We start from the raw sequence: 21,633 nt of genomic DNA, 5'->3' as shown, positions 1-21,633 counted from the left end.
GGGATTCTCCAGGCAAGAATACTGGAGTGGGTTGCCATGCCCTCCTCCAGGAGATCTTTCTAATCCAGGGATCGAACCTGTGTCTCTTATCTCTCCTGCACTGGCAGGTGGGTTCTTTACCACTATTACCACCTACAGAGTATAGTTTTTATGTATTTAGACTACTATAATTTAATAACTCTATTTTGCACAGTGCCTGATATAAAGGGAGTTCAGTATTAATATTTTCATGATGAATTAATTCTCAATAACCCTTCTCCTTAGGAATTATAGAAAATATAAATTGCAAAGTGCCACTTTATGGGAGTAATGCGATGTATTTCAGGATGGAGGAGTTTTGGTTAATAAAGATTAAACATTAGAAATGCAACAAGTCATGACTCAGAAGGCTATGTGCACAAAGCGCTGCATGTAGGTCTGCTTGTCTACATGACCTGCAACTGAGTGAACTAGCACAACACAGTTTCACACCCAACTGAATATCCCTGTGTAATCTATCAGCAGGACCCCCATTATCACTGTTATCACTGTTATCTCATGCACCGTGTATCCCTGTGTAGTCTAGCAGCAAGACTCCCATTATCACTGTTATCACTGTTATCACCATGATCTCATGCACTGAGTATCCCTGTGTAGTCTAGCAGCAGGGCCCCCATTATCACTGTTATCACCATTATCACATGCACTGTGTGTCCCTGTGTAGTCTCAAAGCAGGACTCCCATTATCAATGTTATCACTGTTATCACCATTATCTCATGCACTGAGTATCCCTGTGTAGTCTCACAGCAGGACCCCCATTATCACTGTTATCACTGTTATCACCATTATCTCATGCACTGAGTATCCTTGTGTAGTCTAGCAGCAAGACACCCATTATCACTGTTATCTCATGCACTGAGTATCCCTGTGTAGTCTCACAGCAGGACTCCCATTATCAATGTTATCATCATTATCACACGCACTGTGTATCCCTGTGTAGTCTAGCAGCAAGATTCCCATTCTTATCACCATGATCTCACGCACTGAGTATCCCTATGTAATCTAGAAGCAGGATCCCCATAATCACATGCTTTTCAGGAAAAGTCATCATTTGCAGCTGAATCTCACTCTGCACTTCACAAATGAACCTGATCTGAATTGTGCTAATGGCTATGCTCCAGACACAAAGAGGAAATGAGAAAGTTGTTCTGAACAAAAGTGAACTGGAAGAAACTGTACTGACTCTACTAATTTCAAGTCTAGACAATAATTAAGATGGAGCCAAACTCCAATGGCCTTGATATAATATTATTTCTTAACTTATCTGGCTCCCAAACATTTTAATAACAAAAATGGCTTTAGCTTTATTGAGGTATAATGACATGAAGAAAGTACACATATTTAAAGGGTAAAATTTTATAAGTTGTGACATACATGTGAATCCACAAAACCATAACTACAGTCAACATAATGAACTTATCACCTCCCAAAGCCCCCTTCTGTCCCTTTATAAGCCCTCCCTGACCTGGGAGACCAGTCTATCCTAAAGGAAATCAGTCTTGAATATTCACTGGAAGGACTGATGCTGAAGCTGAAACTCCAATACTTTGGCCACCTGATGTGAAGAGCCAACTCATTGGAAAAGACCCTGATGCTAGGAAAGATTGAGGGCAGAGGACAAGGGGATGACAGAGGATGAGATGGTTGGATGGCATCAGTGACTCGATGGATGTGAGTTTGAGTAAACTCCAGGAGTTGGTGATGCACAGGGAGGCCTGGCATGCTGCAGGCCATGGGGTCACAAAGAGTTGGACACGACTGAGCGACTGAACTGAACTGAACTGGCCTGGGAAGTGTTAGTGGAGAGTAATACACAGTGTGAAAACACAATGAGATAAGTCAATTGCTCAAATGTAAAAATAATAACATAAAGTTATTAGAAATCAGCAATGGATTGCTTTTCTCCTTTTATTAATCTTGAATGGATAAACTCTAAGTACAACATAAATCCTATAAGCCACTAACAAAGCGTGCTGATTTAGGTGACATAAAATACAACGGTTAAATTCCCTTCATGTATTGAGTACACAGTGCTTACAAATAAATAAGAAAACAACAAGAAGAAAAGAGGAACATGTTCAAAAGGGTAGAGAAAGGCGAGCGAAAGGATACGCCAGTGTCATTTCAAGTTGCTCAACCTCATGCACAATATGAGAAATGCATCCTGAAAATGGCCAGTGCACACGTTTCTCCAGGTATCCAAGTGGACAGAGATGATTCCGGTCCACAAAAAGCAAAATAGAATGTAGGAAGAACAAGGACAGACCCAATACACATCTGTTTTCAAAATAGAAATGGAATGTCCTTGTGCAGGAACTGAAGAGGGGAAGAAAGTGAGAGAAGTCACAGGGGAAGGAATCCAGGCTGGGGTGGGGGAAGGCAGGAGCTTATGCAGGAGGCCGGGGAGGAAACCCTCCCTGTGGGAAGGAGGCTGGGCTGTTACTCTTGCTCCCAGATGTAGGCACTCGGGCATCTTCTTGTGCATATCATATGTCTGTTTCATCCTTTATTACACCCTTTATTAAAAGTAGAAGTTTATCTAGTCCCTCTTCCTTACTTGCCACTGGTACCTCATATGCTTTCCTGGAGAATCTTCCAGACCAGCACCAGGAGAGCCAGCTCACCCTATGATGGTTGGTCATTACCCTACGGGTGGGACGTTCAGGTTGTGGATCTGGTTTTCTTCATCGTGCTCCAGGGTTAGTGTGGTTCTCTAACCTCAAGTCTTATAGAAACTCCTAGCCATCAAATCTCTTCACAAGTTCGTCATCTCCAGTCTTTCTGCAGAATTTTTCTTTTTGGAGCCTCTCATTCTAAACTTCAACTCTTACATCATTTTTCATATTTTCAGCCCTTTCTGTATAGGCTGTATTCTGATGGTACTCTCAGATACACTACTTCCAATTACATGTTTTATCTTTATTTTTATCTGTTCTATTATTCAGTTGGCTAATTGATTATAAGCTTAAACATATTCATGCTTTATTCATTTTTGAACTTCTGTTGAGTTATTTTGCAAATCCACAATTTTTTATACCACTTCTTGTTCTTGCCTTACATTTTGTACCACCTTATTAAAAAAAATAATTTAAAATAGTCGTGGATTGTTCTTTAATCTTCACAGTGTGTTTTCCCTTATGATGGTTTATTTGCTCAAATGGCTTATCCTTCTGATAAAAATATTCTTCTCTGAGATGATCTTACTGAGAGTCTGCTGTGCTCTGGAGCATGGGGGTATCTCTGGAGACTCGGTCCACAGCGCTGGCCTCTGCTGGGTGCAGTGACTTTCTCCAGTTCCAACCCCTTTGCATTTTTTAATTTTAATTTCTCTGGTTGGGGTACCAGTACCACAGTGGCTGCACAAAGTCAAAACCAAACCCCACAGGAGGCAGAAGACTTCTGTTCTAATGTATTTCAGCTGATGTGTATCATGGCTATGAGGGGACTTGAATACTGTAACATTATGTCTGATGTTATTTAATAAAAAGCATATATATAAACATATATACTTATATCAAATCTGAGCATCAGAGAATGCTCCCTGAAAATTAAGTTTGAAGAAATTTGAGATGAAAGCAACTAGTCCAAGGTAAGAGTTTGAGTGCTAAATCTTCATGAGAAGTTAGATTACATATAATTTTCAATTTTTGTTCCTTGAAGTGGCTCAGATTTTAGGCAGAAGATGAACCCTGATCTCCTAATGCAGGGCTATTATACTATGTGGGTGAGTTCTTCCTATTAAGCATAGATATGAAGGTTGAACTATAAAGTAATCCTATATCCCAAAAGACTTCATTTACAAGGTGGGAAGTAGTGACAGAAAAGTCTATTAGCTGTAGCTTTCAGTTGTTAAAGTGTCTAGAATTCATTGTGATTTCAAATTGTGAGATGCTAAGAGATTTGAAATAAAATTTCATAATATTGAAAGGTTAGCAGATAAACAGCCGTGGATGCTTATCTGTGTTTATTAAATGTGGGTAGAATATTAAAGTTTTTGATTTCTTCTATATTCAAGGTTTTCCAGATTTTTACTGACTTCACTCAGCATTATTCAAAACCTAGATAAAAGCTGGGGTAGTGAGGAACGAGACAGGTCCCTGAAGGGAATGTGCAGGGAGTGTTCCACATGGTTGTCATCATGGTGAATAAAGCATAGCTGTGGACTAGTCAGGGTTAGGAAACATTCCTAGTGAGGAAATTATACTAATTATTGATATACTTCAAATGCTGAGGGTTGAAGGGACAAGAGAGGTGATAACATAAATATTAGAGTCACTTTTAAAGAAACACTTCATTTGTATTTTTGGCAAGAATTCCCCAAAAGAGCAGGTCTACATTTTTACACTTCTGACTATAAAACAACCCTATCTCGTCCTGGGCATTGCAAACTTCCTTCACAGCTGAGGCTTCCAGTTGAACACTTTATCCTTAATGCCTGGCTTTTCCCTCCTGTTCAGTCCCGTGAAGCTGTAAACTGTTTTCCCAGATGTGACCTGTGCACTCCAGCCTCAGAATCACCTGCAGTGGATGGAGCGATGCACCATGAGTCAGGTGCTCTGGGCTGAGCCTGGTCTCTGCCCGTGAACAACCCCCATGTGCCCCCACTTGCTGTGGTTCTGAGAGGCACAGACACCCCTCCAACCCTGTACCTGCCAAGAGCATCACATGGCTCAGAGGCAGGGGGCCCGAAGGAGGGGAACTGGTTCCCCTGGCCTCACCCCAAGCAAGACAGGTCAGGGCTGTAGGCACAGCAGGCTCTGCAAAGCTGCTCACCACCTCACTCAGCCACATGGGCTTTGTGGGTGGCCCAGGCAAGGGGTACCCTGAACACTACAACCTACCCCAGAACATAAGTCTCTGTTGCAAGGAACACACACATCTGACACGCTGATGCAAGCAATAGCATATATTGAGAAATTTTCTTCTCGTTTAACTTTCTAAACACATATGAGATGGCTGCCCTTATACAGATGCTACTGATATGGGACCCCAGGCTTAGACGAAAAGGAACTGGTTTTGCCATACTGAAAGTTATTTTAAAGTTTTACCGTGGAAGCTAACTAGTGGCGGGTATGCCATTTAGGAATCCATATTGTCGATGTTTAGATTGTGGTCAGTGGCTGTGGACTGAGGTTGCTGTGGGGAGTCAGTGTCAGTGTCCTGCCACCGAGCCCCCTCCCCGTCCACACACTGGACGAGGACAGCTCAGCGAGTCCAGGCGGTGAGCCTTCACTTCCTTTTCTTATTCTATTAATAGCTAATGCTTATATTATGATTGTGAAAGCAATAGAAGTTAAGTTTACCGTAATAAAATTATTACCATTTCCTTCTCCAATGCATGAAAGTGAAAAGTGAAAGTGAAGTCACTCAGTCATGTCCGACTCTTTGCGACCCCATGGACTGCAGCCTACCAGGCTCCTCCATCCATCCATGGGATTTCCCAGGCAAGAGTACTGGAGCGGGTTGCCATTGCCTTCTCCGAATTAATTAATAATTGGTACGAATTATTTCCATGTAAAACTAAAGGCAATCAAAATTATCATTTGTAACAGACAAAATGAAAGAAATACACAATTTGGCTTTGCACGTGTTTCTCTATCTTACCTGCTGGTTTACAGGAAAGTTTCTGTTGATTTTTTTAATCTGCAAAAATAAACAAAGAAAAGTGAGGTCAGCAAAGATAATGTAATACAAGAACCCCAGGTTTATGGGACTCTCTTCTTAGTGAGTAAACTATATTGTTGACATACTAAAATCATTGCATATCAAGCACCAATTAGGAATTTTTTTTTAATTCTGACGGTCAAAAGTGTCCCAAATTTCATATACAAACATTTCAGAAATATTTCAACTTAATCATATTCTCTTGATGAGAAATGAAAAGCCTCTGATCCCACACAATCTACCGAGAATGTACAGCATAACTTTTGGTAACTTCTTTCATTATTCACTTTCACTTCATATTATATTTGTTTTAACAGATAAGAGAACAGAGGGGATGGAATATTCAGACACTATAGGATACTGTATATTATCAAGATAGTTTCAGTCAGGATTACCAATAAAATAAACATTTAAGACCATTTATTGAGTGAACTGGAGAAGGAAAAGGCAGCCCACTCCAGTATTCTTGCCTGGAGAATCCCAGGGTCAGAGAAGCCTGGTGGGCGGGCTGCAGTCCATGGGGTCGCAAGAGTCGGACACGACTTAGTGACTACGCTGCCACCACCACCGTTGAGTGAAACATCATAAAAATTTAAAATAAATCTGCTGAGTTTCCTCTGTATCAAGTCATGTAAACAAACTTTAAAGACCAAATGAAAAACGATTATCAGATTTAGACAAATGACCTATAACACATGAAATCTTTGTTCAACAGAACTTTTACTAATTAAAACCTTCTTTTTCACTGGTTTTCTAGAGAAACTTAAATGATGCTGTCTGTATGCTATAATCTGACATCAGACTAAACACAGACTGTTTTCACTTAGAAAATGTTCTGTTGAATTGCTTTGTTTTTCCTTGTTTTAGTGTTAGTTTACCTTTGTCTTACTGACAAACATGAATTAAGAGGAGATATAAGGAGGCACAAACTTGCAGAAGTGAAATGGCCCGTGGATGAGAACAGACTCACTGGTGGAGACATGTCATTTAAAATATGAAAAAAAAAAAAAAAAAAAGCTGACAATTTGAGAATGTTTGTGTGATTCCTCAGGGTCATGTACAAGAAGCATATCTTTCTTGCTCTGCTCAATTGTACCCTACTCTTTGCGACCCCATGGACTATAGCCGCCAGGCTCCTCTGTCCACAGGATTCTCCAGGCAAAGAATACTGGAGTGGGTTGCCATGTCCTCCTCCAGGGGATCTTCCCAAACCAGGGATTGAATCCAGATCTCTTGCATTGGATTCTTTACCGTCTGAGCCACCAGGGAAGCCCAAGAAAACTGGAGTGGGTAGCCTATCCCTTCTCCAGGGGATCTTCCCAACCTAGGAATCAAACTGGGGGTCTCCTGCATTGCAGGTGGATTCTTTACCAGCTGAGCTACCAGGGAAGCAGGTTGCTCTAATTGTTTCAAAGTATTTTCTGCTCTGATGAGGAGTCAACCAAGGAAAGTCTCTAGAAGTAAAGATGCTTTCAACCAAAGTCAGGATGGTTTGAAGATGGAGACAGAAGAGCAGGTCCCTAAATGCGTTTTACCAATCAATCAAAAACCCACATTGAACACTTTGTGGAACAATACTTGTTACCATTTTTTAAAAAATAAAATTCCACCAATATATTTTTAAATTTTTAATTGGAGGATAATTGCACTACAATGTGTTGGTTTCTGCTGTATAGCATTGTGAATCCACCATCTGTATACATATACGACCTCCCTGCCCCACCCCCACCCCAGCCCTCCAGCTCATCACTGAGCCCTGAGTTGAGCTCCCTATGCTGTACAGCAGCTTCCCACTAGCTCCCTATTTTACATGTCCACTAACATTTTATGTCGACCGTTGGCTCTGAGTGCATACTATACAGTATTGTATTTTAAGTTCCTCCAACATGTAATTTTAGCTCTATGAATGACATAAAATGTATGATTGAAGTTAAATCAATGATACTTCTTTGCATAGTATTTACTTAAAACAACATTCAACAAATATTGTTTTTCAAAATCAAGTCTATGCCATCAAATGTACTTAAAATCGGGTCCTCCAGATTTATTTAAAGGAGGTGTACTTACACTCTCCTTCTAAAAATGACTTAGTAACTTCAAGGTATTTGAATATGAAATGCATATAAATCAGTAGTCATCCTAAATTTTAAACTAGACAAATAAATACATTTTAAACAAAATACATTTCATTAAAAAATAAAATTCATAATAATTAGCCTAATATGAAATCATGGGCTTCCCTGGTGGCTCAGTGGTGAAGAATCTGCCTGCCAATGCAGAAGACGGGGGTTCTACTCCCTAGGTCAGGAAGATCCCCTGGAGGAGGAAATGGCAACCCACTCCAGTATTCTTGCCTGGGAAATCCCATGGACAGAGGAGTCTGGCAGGCCACAGTCCATGGAGTCACAGAGTCAGACACAACTGAGCCACTAAATGACAAATATGAAATCTACAGATCCATTTCTGAATGTCAAATTTCTTCTAAATTAAAATATTATACTGTGGTATTATTCTAGGGTGACTGTTTTTAGGCCTTTAAGGGCCTGTGGAGAATAAATGGTTGAATGCAACCAGAGGTATTTAATGTCAGGGGCTATTTCAATGCATTACAGAGTTACAATCATTGAGACAGGGTTTTACACTGCAAAAGTAAATGTGACAATGAATTTTGATAGAAAATTAAAACTGAATATAAAATGCATATTACTGAGTTAACAATAAAGATTGTATTAAATATGAATGGAGAACAACACTTTAAAAAGTGGTTAATTACTTGAAAAACAATGTCTCACCTGCCAACTCCCAAAACAGCCCATATTTAGCCTATAGATTTAGGGCGGCTTGGGGTGGCCTGAGGCATGCCAACCTTCCTATTGCTAGCAATAGAAGCAGAAAGATAAACCTAGCAGCAGCACTTTTTGTGAAGACTTCTGAGAGGCCCCTGTACAAGTGTGGCTGAGATTCTGGATGTGAGTGGCTCAGAGGCAGGAGCGGACCCTCCGCAGTCACTAGCGGGCTCAGGGGGGTGTCCACTAATCGCTTAGATGGGACCAGGTGGACCGAAGGAGAAGCAGAGCTTCTGCTTTCTCCTGCGATAACTTGGGCAGCACTTGTGATGGGTAGGGCTTCAAATGCAACACAGGTCTCTACCTCAATATGTGTGCTGAAGTCTGGATCTGAAAACCTATGAACACAGACAAGGGTTTTGTAAATTTGTGCTGAGGGAGAAGCTGGGAGAAGTCATTATCCCTGCATAGACCTGCCCCCCGGCCTGGTTGTGGGGGGTGCATTTTTGGGGCAGAAGGAATAGAAACAAAGAGAACCTCATGGAAACTCCAAGCCAGCCTGCACTGGGCTGCATTAGGACATCAGTCATAGTTTACAAGACCAAAGAATGTTCATATTCTTAGATTCTTCTCCTAGACGCCTATGGTGGTTTGGTGGTTTCATTGCTTAGTCATATCCAACTCTTGAGACCCCATGGACTATAGCCCAGGGATTCTCCAGCAAGAATACTGTAGTGGACTGCCATTTCCTTCTCCAGGGGATCTTCCCGACCCAAGGATTGAACCTGAGTGTCCTGCTTTGGCAGGTGGATTCTTTCACTGCTGAGACACCAGGGAAGACCCCTAGACCCCTATATTAAGGTATAATTAGTGAATTAGCAACATTTTCACTAACTAATATGCCAGAAATTCATAGGGCACTATTACATTAATGATGCATTTTAAATGATGTGCATTTCAAATAATACTCTATTCATTAATTTTAATTAAATGAATAGCAAAGTATCTATTAGTCCATTATATATAGGTGATTTCAGAATATAATTACTATCATAGGAAAATGCTCAGGATTATATGTTAACTGAACAAAGGTTAATACCATCTACACAAGAAGATGGTCATTTTCTTTTATGTACAGTGTCCTGGCCATGGGCTGGGTTGCAGGCACTGGGCACCTGGGTTTCAGGAGTGTGGGGGTGTTTGATTGGCCCCCATTGGTTACAGGTGAAGAGGGCAGGTTCTATCATTGTGGAGTCATTAGTCAGGCTTCCTATGGAGGGGACACGCAGTGTTTATAGTTAGAGCCTGGACCCTCAGGACGCCTGTGGTCACCTCTGCTCCCTCAAGCTTGGCTTCTGAGAGACATTCATCAAGCAATAGCAAACTGAAAGTGATTGCTGTATGATTTCTGCTGGCCCTTCGTCTGCACTGAGCTCACCGTGTGCCTCCTCTTCCACATGACGCCTGGTGCTGAGAGTGGGAACATCTCCCCCCGCCCCCCAGGACTGATCAGAGCCCTCAGTGAATGTCTGGAAGCAGGCGGTCCCCTGCGAGAGTCACAGGTGAAGGGAGGGGCCTGGTGCAGGGAACAAGCAGCGGCTGGTGAGTGGTCCATGTGTCTGAGCGCTCAGGCTTCTCGTAACATGCTGTCCATGGTTCACCAGGTGTGACCTCCCCCTTCAGGGCCTGAGTGCTCACTGGGTGTCCAGTGGTTCATCTAGTGAGCAGGTTTTCTGCCGGCCGGTGTCCTCTGCCCTTGACATGCACTGGACAGCGTGTGTCCCCACACCCCTGTGGGGTCTCCAACAGCTCTGGGCCCAGGAGGGTCAGTTCCTGAAGCCAGCCTCAGCAGGGCGGGAGAAGGGTCGGTGGGTCGGGGCAAGGCCCTGGGCACTCCCTGGGGGCTTTGAGGCCCCTGGAACGTGGGAGACTGGGGAGCTTGGGCTGCAAGAAAAGAGAAAGACTGAGGCCCAAAGGGAAGGAACTAAGGCCCAGCAGGCAGAGTCTGGCTGGCTAGGGGGCAGCTCCTTGGAAACTTCCCAGGAAAACTGCCCATTTGCTTACGACTGCAATTGTCAGTTAACATCAAATCAAAGCAAAGGGTCTAGATTGTGCAACAAAATTACCAGCTAATTTTTTCCAACGTAAAAATTCGTTGAAACTTCCCTGGTGTTTCAGTGGTTGGACTTTTCCTTCTAATGCAGGGGTTGTGGGTTCAATCCCTGGTGGGGGAGCTAAGATCCCACATGCCTTTTGGCCAAAAAAACCAGAACATAAAACAGAAGCAATATCGTAACAAATTCAATGAAGACTTAACAAATGGTTCACATCCAAAAAATCTTTAAATTAAAAAAAATTGTTTAAAAGCTTTTTTGGTGAGCAGCTTTCTACCAGATAAAGTAGGTTAGTTATTTTATTGAAATCCCTCCAACACAACTTGCCAAAATAAACTCTAATCATGTAAAAGGAACAGTATGATTAAGAAAATACACTCGTAGTATAATGCTAGACTTCCCCTTGCTCTTATCCTGACTTGACTTACTGTCCCTGCCCTGTCTGATCCCACTCTCCATGGCCCACATTGAGTTGATGCCTGCACGACTGAAGTTCGTATTTGATGTGTGAGGAGAAACCGTGGTGAAAACAAGACACTGCGCAAAAGTGCATCCAAGGACTCAGGAACGCCAGCTGCTACAGAAGGAAGAAAACGTCTCCCTCAGTGACACCACGCCTGTCAGAATCTCACTCAGCAACCTCTGATCACAGCTTCAGGCCTTTCTGGTAAATCTCTTTTCTGTTAGGCTTTATTTTGTTATGACTTTCAATTCACCTACGAGCGTTGTTGAGTCTTTCTAAGGCGGCAGACACAATAGAAGTTTTTCCTTCAGTTCTTCACAACCAACAGTATTATGGAAAAAAATTCTCTTTTCAGCTTGCAAGTGTTTGCCATCTAAAATAGCAGAACTCTATGGATTAAACATGACTCCCAAATGACCCTTTTTTCTTGGCTCCTGCAGGTAAATGGGGAAAATGTAGGAAGATGGCTGAAATACAGCCTGCAGGAACTCAAATGACTGATGAGATGTGTGTGTGTGTGTGTGCGCGTGCATGTATGTGTATATGTGTGAATCCTGAAGGACTGTGATCATTCCACAAAAATCACAGGGTGGCTGGTTGTTCATGCATTTTTTTAGAATTAATATGTTTTAAATATTAAACAATGTAGTAGATACTGTCAGTTATCTGACTCAAAAGCCATTTACAGTCTTCTCTTCTTGGTCATCCCACCATAAACAGTAGAAAAGGTAGAGACTAGCCACCCATCCCCAGAATTGTCATGGGGCTGAGTCAGGGGGAGAAGAAGTGAGCATTATTAGTCTAGTAAAGAGTTTCTGGAAAATTTTATCTTATCTTGATAAAAAAAAAAAAGGAGTGATATAGCTGGCACTATGTATCCTTCTTCCCTTTCTTTCCTGTTCTGAACACTGAAGTGATGTTTGGAACTGTTGCAACCCTTCTGTGATCATGAGGCAGCAAACTCAAGGTAAAAGCCAACACTCTAAGAGTAGTGGGTAATAGTAGCAATAATGTGTGTGGACAGAGGAAGGGTTCTGGGTGGATGGTAGCTTCCAAGAAATGCTGCCATCCGTGACTCTCTTCATTTGGGAAAAAAACCCACTATTTACTCCTTTGAGGTCTCTCTAACTTGTTATTGAGAGCATTCTCATTGATAAAAACATTTGGGGAAGAGAGTCTATCCTTTTTCTCATAATCAAATATGATTATGTGTTTTGAAAATCTCACATATACAACCATACATCCTCATTTAATATCACTGATTTTCAGTGATCCTTTAAGAATAGAAGCATATTGCATAAGTATTTGTATTTATCTATATGCAAACACCTATGTCAAAGCCTTTGACTGTGTGGATCACAATAAACTATGGAAAATTCTGAAAGAGATGGGAATACCAGACCACCTGATCTGCCTCTTCAGAAATTTGTATGCAGGTCAGGAAGCAACAGTTAGAACTGGACATGGAACAACAGACTGGTTCCAAATAGGAAAAGGAGTTCATCAAGGCTGTATATTGTCACCCTGTTTATTTAACTTATATGCAGAGTACACCATGAGAAACGCTGGACTGGAAGAAACACAAGCTGGAATCAAGATTGCCAGGAGAAATATCAATAACCTCAGATATGCAGATGACACCACCCTTATGGCAGAAAGTGAAGAGGAACTAAAAAGCCTCTTGATGAAAGTGAAAATGGAGAGTGAAAAAGTTGGCTTAAAGCTCAACATTCAGAAAATGAAGATCATGGCATCCGGTCCCACCACTTCATGGGAAATAGATGGGGAAACAGTGGAAACAGTGTCAGACTTTATTTTTGGGGGCTCCAAAATCACTGCAGATGGTGACTTCAGCCATGAAATTAAAAGACGCTTACTCCTTGGAAGGAAAGTTATGACCAACCTAGATAGCATATTCAAAAGTAGAGACATTACTTTGCCAACAAAGGTTCATCTAGTCAAGGCTATGGTTTTTCCTGTGGTCATGTATGGATGTGAGAATTGGACTGTGAAGAAGGCTGAGTGCCGAAGAATTGATGCTTTTGAACTGTGGTGTTGGAGAAGACTCTTGAGACTCCCTTGGACTGCAAGGAGATCCAACCAGTCCATTCTGAAGGAGATCAGCCCTGGGATTTCTTTGGAAGGACTGATGCTAAAGCTGAAACTCCAGTACTTTGGTCACCTCATGTGAAGAGTTGACTCATTGGAAAAGACCCTGATGCTGGGAGGGATTGGGGGCAGGAGGAGAAGGGGACGACAGAGGATGAGATGGCTGGATGGCATCACTGACTCGATGGACGTGAGTCTCAGTGAACTCCAGGAGTTGGTAATGGACAGGGAGGCCTGGCGTGCTGCGATTCATGGGGTCACAAAGGGTCAGACACAACTGAGCGACTGATCTGATCTGATATGCAAACACACACACATAAGTGATATATTTCAAGTACCACACTCCATTCTGATAAAGGGAACACATGCATAGGACATATGTGGAAGAATTTAGACCAGAAGAGATTCCTTTGTGTTAACAGGTAACCTTAGTAGAAAGTCGCATGAAATTCTCTCTGTTTATCAATCGGGATCTATTTCAGTGCTTGAGCAGTAAAAAGTGATTGGAAAGGTTAGATTCATGAAATGCTGGCTGAGAGAGAGCTCTGCCTTTTATTTGCTTCCCTCTGTCTCTTTTAAAGATGAGGGACTGAGGGGTAGGTCTTCGGTTGCCAGAAATCAGAGCTGCTTAATGGTCTAGTCAGCACTAGACATTTATTTTAGCTCAGCTTGTCCTGTGTGATTCACATTCTGGTATCCACACAGCCATTCTTCAGAAGATGAAGAATCTCAAATGACAACTGGACAAAACAGAGATGTGCAGCATCACACACGATGAGTGAATCTATATGGCCATTTATCAGCAGTTTTGGATTAAATCATGAAATTTAGAGTGCCGCTGCAGAAAGGAGAAGTGCAACTGTTTCAGCATCATTTCAGGGCCAGAATGGCTGAAGCACTTCTTCATTTAGCCCTCGCAGAGACTGAGGCTAACAGCATTCATTTAAGAAGAGGAGCTTGAAGTCCAGCTCAGAGCTGGTGCAGGGAGACCTGGGCTCCACACCGAGTCCCCTGACACCGCATCCCAGCTTCTCCCCAGCAAAAATATCACTGCATAGGCAATCGGCTTGAATCCCCTTTGCCTGATCACAGGAGAGTGTGTTTGAAGTTATGCGTCCATGGGTCCTTTCATGGTCCCTCCATGGGTCCTCCTTCACACCCGTCCTGTCCTTCTCCCTCCCCTGTATGTGATATTCACAGGCCTCCAGCCATGCCCACTGAGGCTGTGAGAAACACATACCCTCCCTTGCCACCCGAACACAGCCCCCGTCCAGGTGCTTTAGCTCAACAGTTATTGCACAACTTTTATTGTGATATTCTTACAAGTGAATTATTCTGAAAAGATCTGCTGCTGCTGCTAAGTCACTTCAGTCATGTCCGACTCTGAGACCCCACAGACAGCAGCCCACCAGGCTCTGCCATCCCTGGGATTCTCCAGGCAAGAACACTGGAGTGGGTTGCCATTTCCTTCTCCAGTTCATGAAAGTGAAAAGTGAAAGGGAAGTCGCTCAGTCGTGTCTGACTCTTCGCGACCCCATGGACTGAAGCCTACCAGGCTCCTCCATCCATGGGCTTTTCCAGGCAAGAGTACTGGAGTGGGTTGCCATTGCCTTCTAGGGGCTTAAATAATATTGTAGGCTGCTTTGCAAATGGACAAACTAGTAAACATATAGATGTATAGATATATAGGTAGACAAATGCATATATGTACATGGATTATAGATGCTGATGGATGCATGATATATATATAGAGAGAGACTGTATAGAGATATGAAATGTAAGGTAGATAGATGCATATATACATATATAAAAATATAGGTTGATATATATATACAGATATTTAGTGCTTACATGTTAAATATCTATTTTCAGTTATTTAACTAATATAGATGTTACAATGTTTGTTAATGGAAACTTAGGTATAAATATTGTTGTACTGATACACTGGACTAAAACACTCAAGATAGAGTGGCTTTCTTTGAGCGAGTATAATCCACTTTAATAATAGCTCTTATGGTGGGTGTGCAGTGGTCCATTCCTAGCAGAACACCAAACAGCTGATGGAATTAACTTGTATACTGAAGAGGTTCACTGAGGCAGGCGGAGGAGCTTTCCAAGCATTCCTGAAACCACTACTTACATTGTGCTTTGTGAGGCTGGAAATGTTGGTGGCTATTGCTTGCAGCCACTCCCCGCAGTCCTCTGCGGAGAGGCACTGGATGACCCCGCTGCAGACCCCGTCCACTGCGGTGACTTGGAAGGCGTTCTGCCTGCAGAGACGTCAGAGCAAATCAGACCAAGACATCATCTCGGGTGTCTGTGTGCAACTTGAGATAGCTGTCTGCTCAAAAGCTCTTCTTGCAGACCACATAAATGCAGCTTCAAATTCCTCTTTCCTTATATCTTAAAAAATCTGTTTTTACATGGAACACTAAAGATAAACCCAGCTTCCCAGCTGGCACTAGTGGTAAAGAACCTACCTGCCAAGGCAGGAGCCATAAGAGACATGGGTTCGATCCCTGCGTTGGGAAAATCCCCTGGAGGAGGGCATGCAACCCACTTCAGTACTCACGCATGGAGCATCCCATGGACAGAGGAGCCTGGTGGGCTACAGTCCATAGCGTTGCAAAGAGTTGGACATGACTAAGCAATTTAGCACACATGCATACAAATATGAACCCAGATGACACACAATTTTGAATTACTCAAAGCTTCTTGAGAAACAGATAAGTTTGGAGAAACTTGGAGACGTACAATATATTATGTAAATGGAAGCATGTCAAACACCTTTGAGAGGGATTCTCCCTGTTCCCTGAATATCACAAAGTTATGCATAGATGTTTATCCATTATTTTGGCTACCATCTCCTCTTGACATTTTTCAGTGCATTTCTGATGGAAAGATCGCACGAAAACCCCGCACCCAGATACCAAGCATCATTTAAAACTCTCATGCTGTCATGAGCTGAAGCACTTTCCCAGCTGTTTGTCTTCTCAGGGATGGTTTTGGACAAGGGTCCACAGTTCTTCACATCTAAATATTCACGCTGTAAATTTATGTAGATGTTTGCATTTCAATAACAACCACGATCTCCTTAAAAGTGCTCTGGCCAGCCTGAATATCTCTATTGTCTTTTCTTGAGTTTTTGTTGTTGTTAGAGAAAATTAAATAATGCCATTCTAAGTTGTTTACAAAAGTGCTGTAGAGTTTAAAGCAGCTTTCCGCAGCTTTAATTACTTACTTTTATTTTTCTGTTTCAAGTTCTTGCATGTTTCAATATAAGCTTAATGGAGAGGAATAGATAAAAATCCCCAAATGAATGGAAAGTAGCCAAATGCCTCATGCTTGAAAATTACTCTGTGGTGCAACACAATACACTTCAGAAAATGCACAAACTATCTTTAAATCCCAGCCAGTTTTGAAGCAATAGACAAATGATGTAGTTCAGCATTCCAAAGGCTATGTAAATAGTGTACATTTATATGTTTTTCTCCAATTAAATTGCTTTTTGTCTCTTCTGAATTTTGTTATGTAGGTGTTTGTGGATATTAAACATATTTCAATTTCAAAAATAAAGACACTCCAGCCGGCAATTATCTGGCCCAGCTTCATCATGAGGCTGGTGTCTCTCTCCTGTCCCATGAGACTGGTCCAGACCTCAGAACCGGACACGCTCCAGAGACTTTAACACTGAAGGCCCTTTGCATCTACATTATTACTATTTTTAGAGACACTTGTTCTGATAAACTTGACCAAGCATTTTCAACTGATTATGGGAAAGTGTTCAAATATTCTTTTTTATTTGCTCTGAAAAACACATAAAAAGTCTGAGAGGGGGCAACTATTGTCTGTCTCTTTGAAATAATATTCTTTTGAATTTGTGACAAGAAAAAAACATGCACAGCACAAAAAGAATACTGTAACTTCCCGTGACTTTCTCAACTTTAATTCTGATATTCACTAGTGAGTAAGACATTTAAGATATGCAGTCAGAAGCTCAACTATCCATGGAAAATGAGAACTAATTTGAATTAGCAACAACGTTTCTTTCTGCTTTTTGATTATCGTAACCATTGCTTCATGTACCAGAAATTAAAGCATGTCTTGAACATATTTGTCCTCTCTGCTGTAAACGAGTCATGGCAGCTGGGTATTTTTAGCTGATTAGAGTTGATGCACTTGGAGGAAACCCACAACCCATGCAATCGCACATGGCACACAGTCTCCACGGTCATTTGCAAGGACTAGCCTTTATAAACCCAGGCTTATACACTACTATATACCAATTGTACATTCTGTTTCCACTTTTCAGGTTATTTGTCAGAAGCCCTTTCATGAATATAAGTGAAATATTTCAATAGTTTCTTTGATTACACACAACCTCTTACAAAATAAACAGGTCATCAAGAATTAGCCTGGGCCCTGTTTCTACTTCTGCTATTGAATAAATAAGAGCACTGGCACATTAGTCCACTTAGTTGTGCCCCGATTTCCCCTAACAGAGAATGAGGAAAACATACTTTACAGATTCAACAAATATTTATGGAGTAACTGGTGGGACCCAAATCCTCTCATTGATCACTGAAGCACTGAGAAAGAACTGCCAACGTGTGACCCTGAGGCGATATTTAAGAAAGTTTGGTGAGCATGTGTCACCCAGCACTTAGCCAGAGCCCCAAGGCTGTGGGGATATTTGTGCTTCTAGAAAATGGAATTCTTTAGGTCAAGATAATCAGTAATTGTAAAAAAAAAAAAAAAAGAAAAACAAAATTTCTTTTTTTCAGCTTGTTTTGATCATATACTCTCTGAAATCAGTAAACTACACTACCTTCTAAGTAGGACTTCCCAGGTGGTGCTGGTGATAAAGAATCTGCCTCCCAATGCAGGAGACATAAGATATACGGGTTTGATCCCTGGGTCCAGAAGATCCCCTGGAGGAAGGCATGGCAACCCACTCCAGTATTCTTGAGTGGAGAATCCCATGGACAGAGGAGCCTGGCAGGCTACTATCCATGGAGTCGCAAAGAGTCAGACACAACTGAAATGACTTAGCATACACATGCAGCCGCTAAGTTAGCATTGAGGTATTGGGAAATATGAAAATTTAACAACATTTGTAGTAGTCTTGAGGATTCCTAGATTAAATTACGATTCTTTGTACACACACACACACACAGATACAAACACACACACACTCACTTGCTCAAAAAAACCCCACAGTGACAAGATTACAGTTAGATAATTTGAACTTTTTTCCACTTTCCACTCAATATTGTTTTCTATTTTTCTAATGATTCTTGATCACTACTCTGGCAACAAAAGTTATGCTCAAATGTTGCTAAATTTCAAAGTAGTTTTTTTCATTTAAACTACAAATTTATTCTTCTGTTGCATAAATAATTATGCAATTATATTCATAAATAATTCATAAATAATTAATTGTCAATATGCATGTTGCTTCTGCTGCTACTGCTAAGTTGTTTCAGTCGTGTCCGACTATGTGTGACCCCATAGATGGCCACCCACCAGGCTCCCCCGTCCCTGGGATTCTCCAGGCAAGCACACTGGAGTGGGTTGCCATTTCCTTCTCCAATGCATGAAAGTGAAAAGTGAAAGCAAAGTCACTCAGTTGTGTCCAACTCTTATCGACCCCATGGACTGCAGCTTACCAGGCTCCTCTGTCCATGGGATTTTCCAGGCAAGAGTACTGGAGTGGGTCAATATGCATATACATCAATATATGCAATTCTTATTTACACAGTTAGTAATTCATGTTTGTGTTCATTGTTCATCACGTGCCACATGCAGGCACATGCAGGAGAAGTTTACTTTGTGAGGAGTGAGGAGGAGAAGGCGGTGGTGGAGGGGCATTGCAAGCAGGCGGGAGAGTTGCAGAGCCTAAGCTGCACCAGTCTGGAGTGGCTGGACGGCCTTGTCCAGGAGAGGGTTAGCGGGACTGTGGGAAAGCAGGCAGAGTTAGACAGGGCAGCCCGGTGAACATCACGGAAGGAGCTTCAAGTCTATGGGAACGGTGGCTGAACCTCCATGGAGGACCCCATGGTCAGATTTGTGTGCACTGGGTTGATTGTGTCAGATAAGGTAGGATGACCGGCAAATACAAGCTGAGGTGGGACTGCACATGTGTGAGTGGGAGGGAAAGTAAACATCAGCTCAAGAATATTACAAAGGCTATGGATCAACGAGAGCTTCCTGTAAAGGAAAATGAGGGAGCAGGGTCTGGGGTCCACCTGGATAGATGGTTTATACAGAGGATAGGAGACAAGGCACATGCTTTAGACAGGAGGTGATTCCTCCAAAAACAAACAGCAGCAGCATGAAGGCATGACTGGCTTAGAGGAATGGGGTTGTATGGAAATTAATCTGTTTCTCAGTCTATTCAGGATTTCTGTTCTATAGTTAATACAAAGAAGCACTTTCTTCTCCTTAATAACCTTCCCATTCTAATCTCCCGACACTGAAATGTTCTGCAATATTATGATACTTCAGAATTGAACCGAAACACATATTTCCAAGTCATTATTATATAACGAACATAAACTGTCTTATTATTGATAAAATGTTATGATGTTTTAATTCATATTTACACAATAGCTATGACAGTAACACAATTTTGTTGCAATTAAAAATGAGAGGTATTATATCACTAAAGTTAAAATTATGGGCCTTGGAAAAACCAACCAACACATAGCGTCCTGGCTTTTGATCCAAGTTCAACAATTTTGTATATTTGTCATCATGGGCCACTAATTTATCTTTTCTCTTTTATTTCCCTCATTTTCTCAACTGCCACTGGCCCATGAGCTCCTTCAGGGAAAGAAGCAAACACAACATCTTGCATATAGACGTTAAATAGATATTTATTGAGTAAATGAGTGAACAATAAATTAGCTCTTGAATCTGAATTGTTGTGCAATCCACTCAGAAGAGTGTTGTGTTTATAACTGCTTATTACTGTCATAGTCACTGAGTGTAATTAATTCAACTGCTAAAAGCTGTTGATGTGTTGAGGTGTCATAAAAATAAAAATGGAAGAAGTCATCTAGATTTATACAATTTCCTTTGTCTCATAAATTTCTTTAGCTAAACATTTCTACATCATTTAACTACAAAAAATTTTTAAAGTAAAAACAAAAGAACAAATACACACACTAAAAATACCATTAATAGAAATATTTTGAAACTTCTTAAAGCAGAAGACAAATAGATCCAAAAGAAAAAAATAAACAGAAGCAGAAAGATTAAAAGTAGGGCATATTTGAACAACAGTTATCTGAAAACAAAAAAAAATATCTTGAAAAATTTAAGATACATATATAATTCAACCTTGAATATTCATTGGAAAGACTGATGCTGAAGGTGAATCTCTAATACTTTGGTCACCTGATGCAAAGGGCTGACTCACTGGCAAAGACCCTGATGCTGGGAAAGACTGAGGGCAGGAGGAGAAGGAGGTGACTGAGGATAAAATGGTTGAATGGCATTGGTGACTCAATGGACATGAGTTTGAGCAAATTCTGGGAGATGGTGAAGGATAGGGAAGCCTGGCGTGCTGCAGTTCATAGAGACGTGAAGAGTTGGACACAACTCAGCGACTAAACAACAACAATAATATAATTCAAATATCTTCAGAAATATGCACAAAGATAAGAAAGAAATAAAGGAATTAGTTAAGGTGTTTTAAGTTTCTAGAATTTCCTGAAAGAGGTAAAATTAATAAGTTGTACTGGTGGTGGTTTAGTTGCTAAGTCGTGTTCGACTCTTGCAACCCCTTGGACTATAGCCCACCAGGCTCCTCTGTCAATCAGGTTCTCTAGGCAAGAATACTGGAGTGGGATGACATTTCCTTCTCCAAAATAAGTTGCATTAAACACTAATAAATCGTGCATGGTGGTCTGAGTGTTGGTGACAAACCTCCTAGTCACATTTTGAAATCCTAGTGACCAACATGATGGTGTAAGAGGAGATGCTGAAGCCACGAGGGTCAAGGCCTCATGCACAAGGTCAGTAGTTCATAAAAGAGTATCCAGAGTGACCCCCGGCCCCACCCCAAGGGCGGACAGAGGAGAAGACAGCAGGCACGAACTAGGAGTGGTCTTCGTCAAAGAACTTGAGGACTCAGCCATGACCTGGATGCCTTAAACCAAGGCTTCCAGCACCCAGAGCTGTAAGAAACCATTTCTGTTGTTTGCTGCGAGTACTGGGGCTTCCCAGGTGGCACAGTGGTAAAGTACCCACCTGCCAAGGCAAGAGACACAGGTTAGATCTATGGGTTGGGAAGATCCGCTGGAGGAGGTAGTGGCAAACCACTCCAGTATTCTTGCCTGGAGAATCCCAGGGACAGAGAAGCCTGGTGGGCGACAATCCATGAGGTCGCAAAAGAGTCTGACACGACTAAGTGACTAGAGAACAACAACTGCGGTTATTATCTGCCATGTT

The 21,633-nt window shown here is 41.6% G+C and overlaps 1 protein-coding gene across 1 annotated transcript in view; it reads right to left on the bottom strand.

Moving 5' to 3' along the window:
- The window catches only part of SNTG1 (syntrophin gamma 1), a 420,423-nt gene that overhangs the window by 65,079 nt on the left and 333,711 nt on the right, over positions 1-21,633 (bottom strand). Inside the window, exons 13-14 of the mRNA XM_019973430.2 lie at positions 15,317-15,446; positions 5,645-5,683 (exon numbers count right to left, since the gene is read on the bottom strand). Coding sequence (XP_019828989.1) covers positions 5,645-5,683; positions 15,317-15,446 — 169 coding nt within the window. The remainder of the gene's footprint in view (positions 1-5,644; positions 5,684-15,316; positions 15,447-21,633) is intronic.

This window comes from Bos indicus, chromosome 14, assembly GCF_029378745.1.
Source record: "Bos indicus isolate NIAB-ARS_2022 breed Sahiwal x Tharparkar chromosome 14, NIAB-ARS_B.indTharparkar_mat_pri_1.0, whole genome shotgun sequence".
In the NCBI taxonomy this organism is placed as follows: domain Eukaryota; kingdom Metazoa; phylum Chordata; class Mammalia; order Artiodactyla; family Bovidae; genus Bos; species Bos indicus.
Note: the sequence above shows the minus strand (reverse complement) of the source record. Positions and strands in the feature narration are given on the sequence as shown.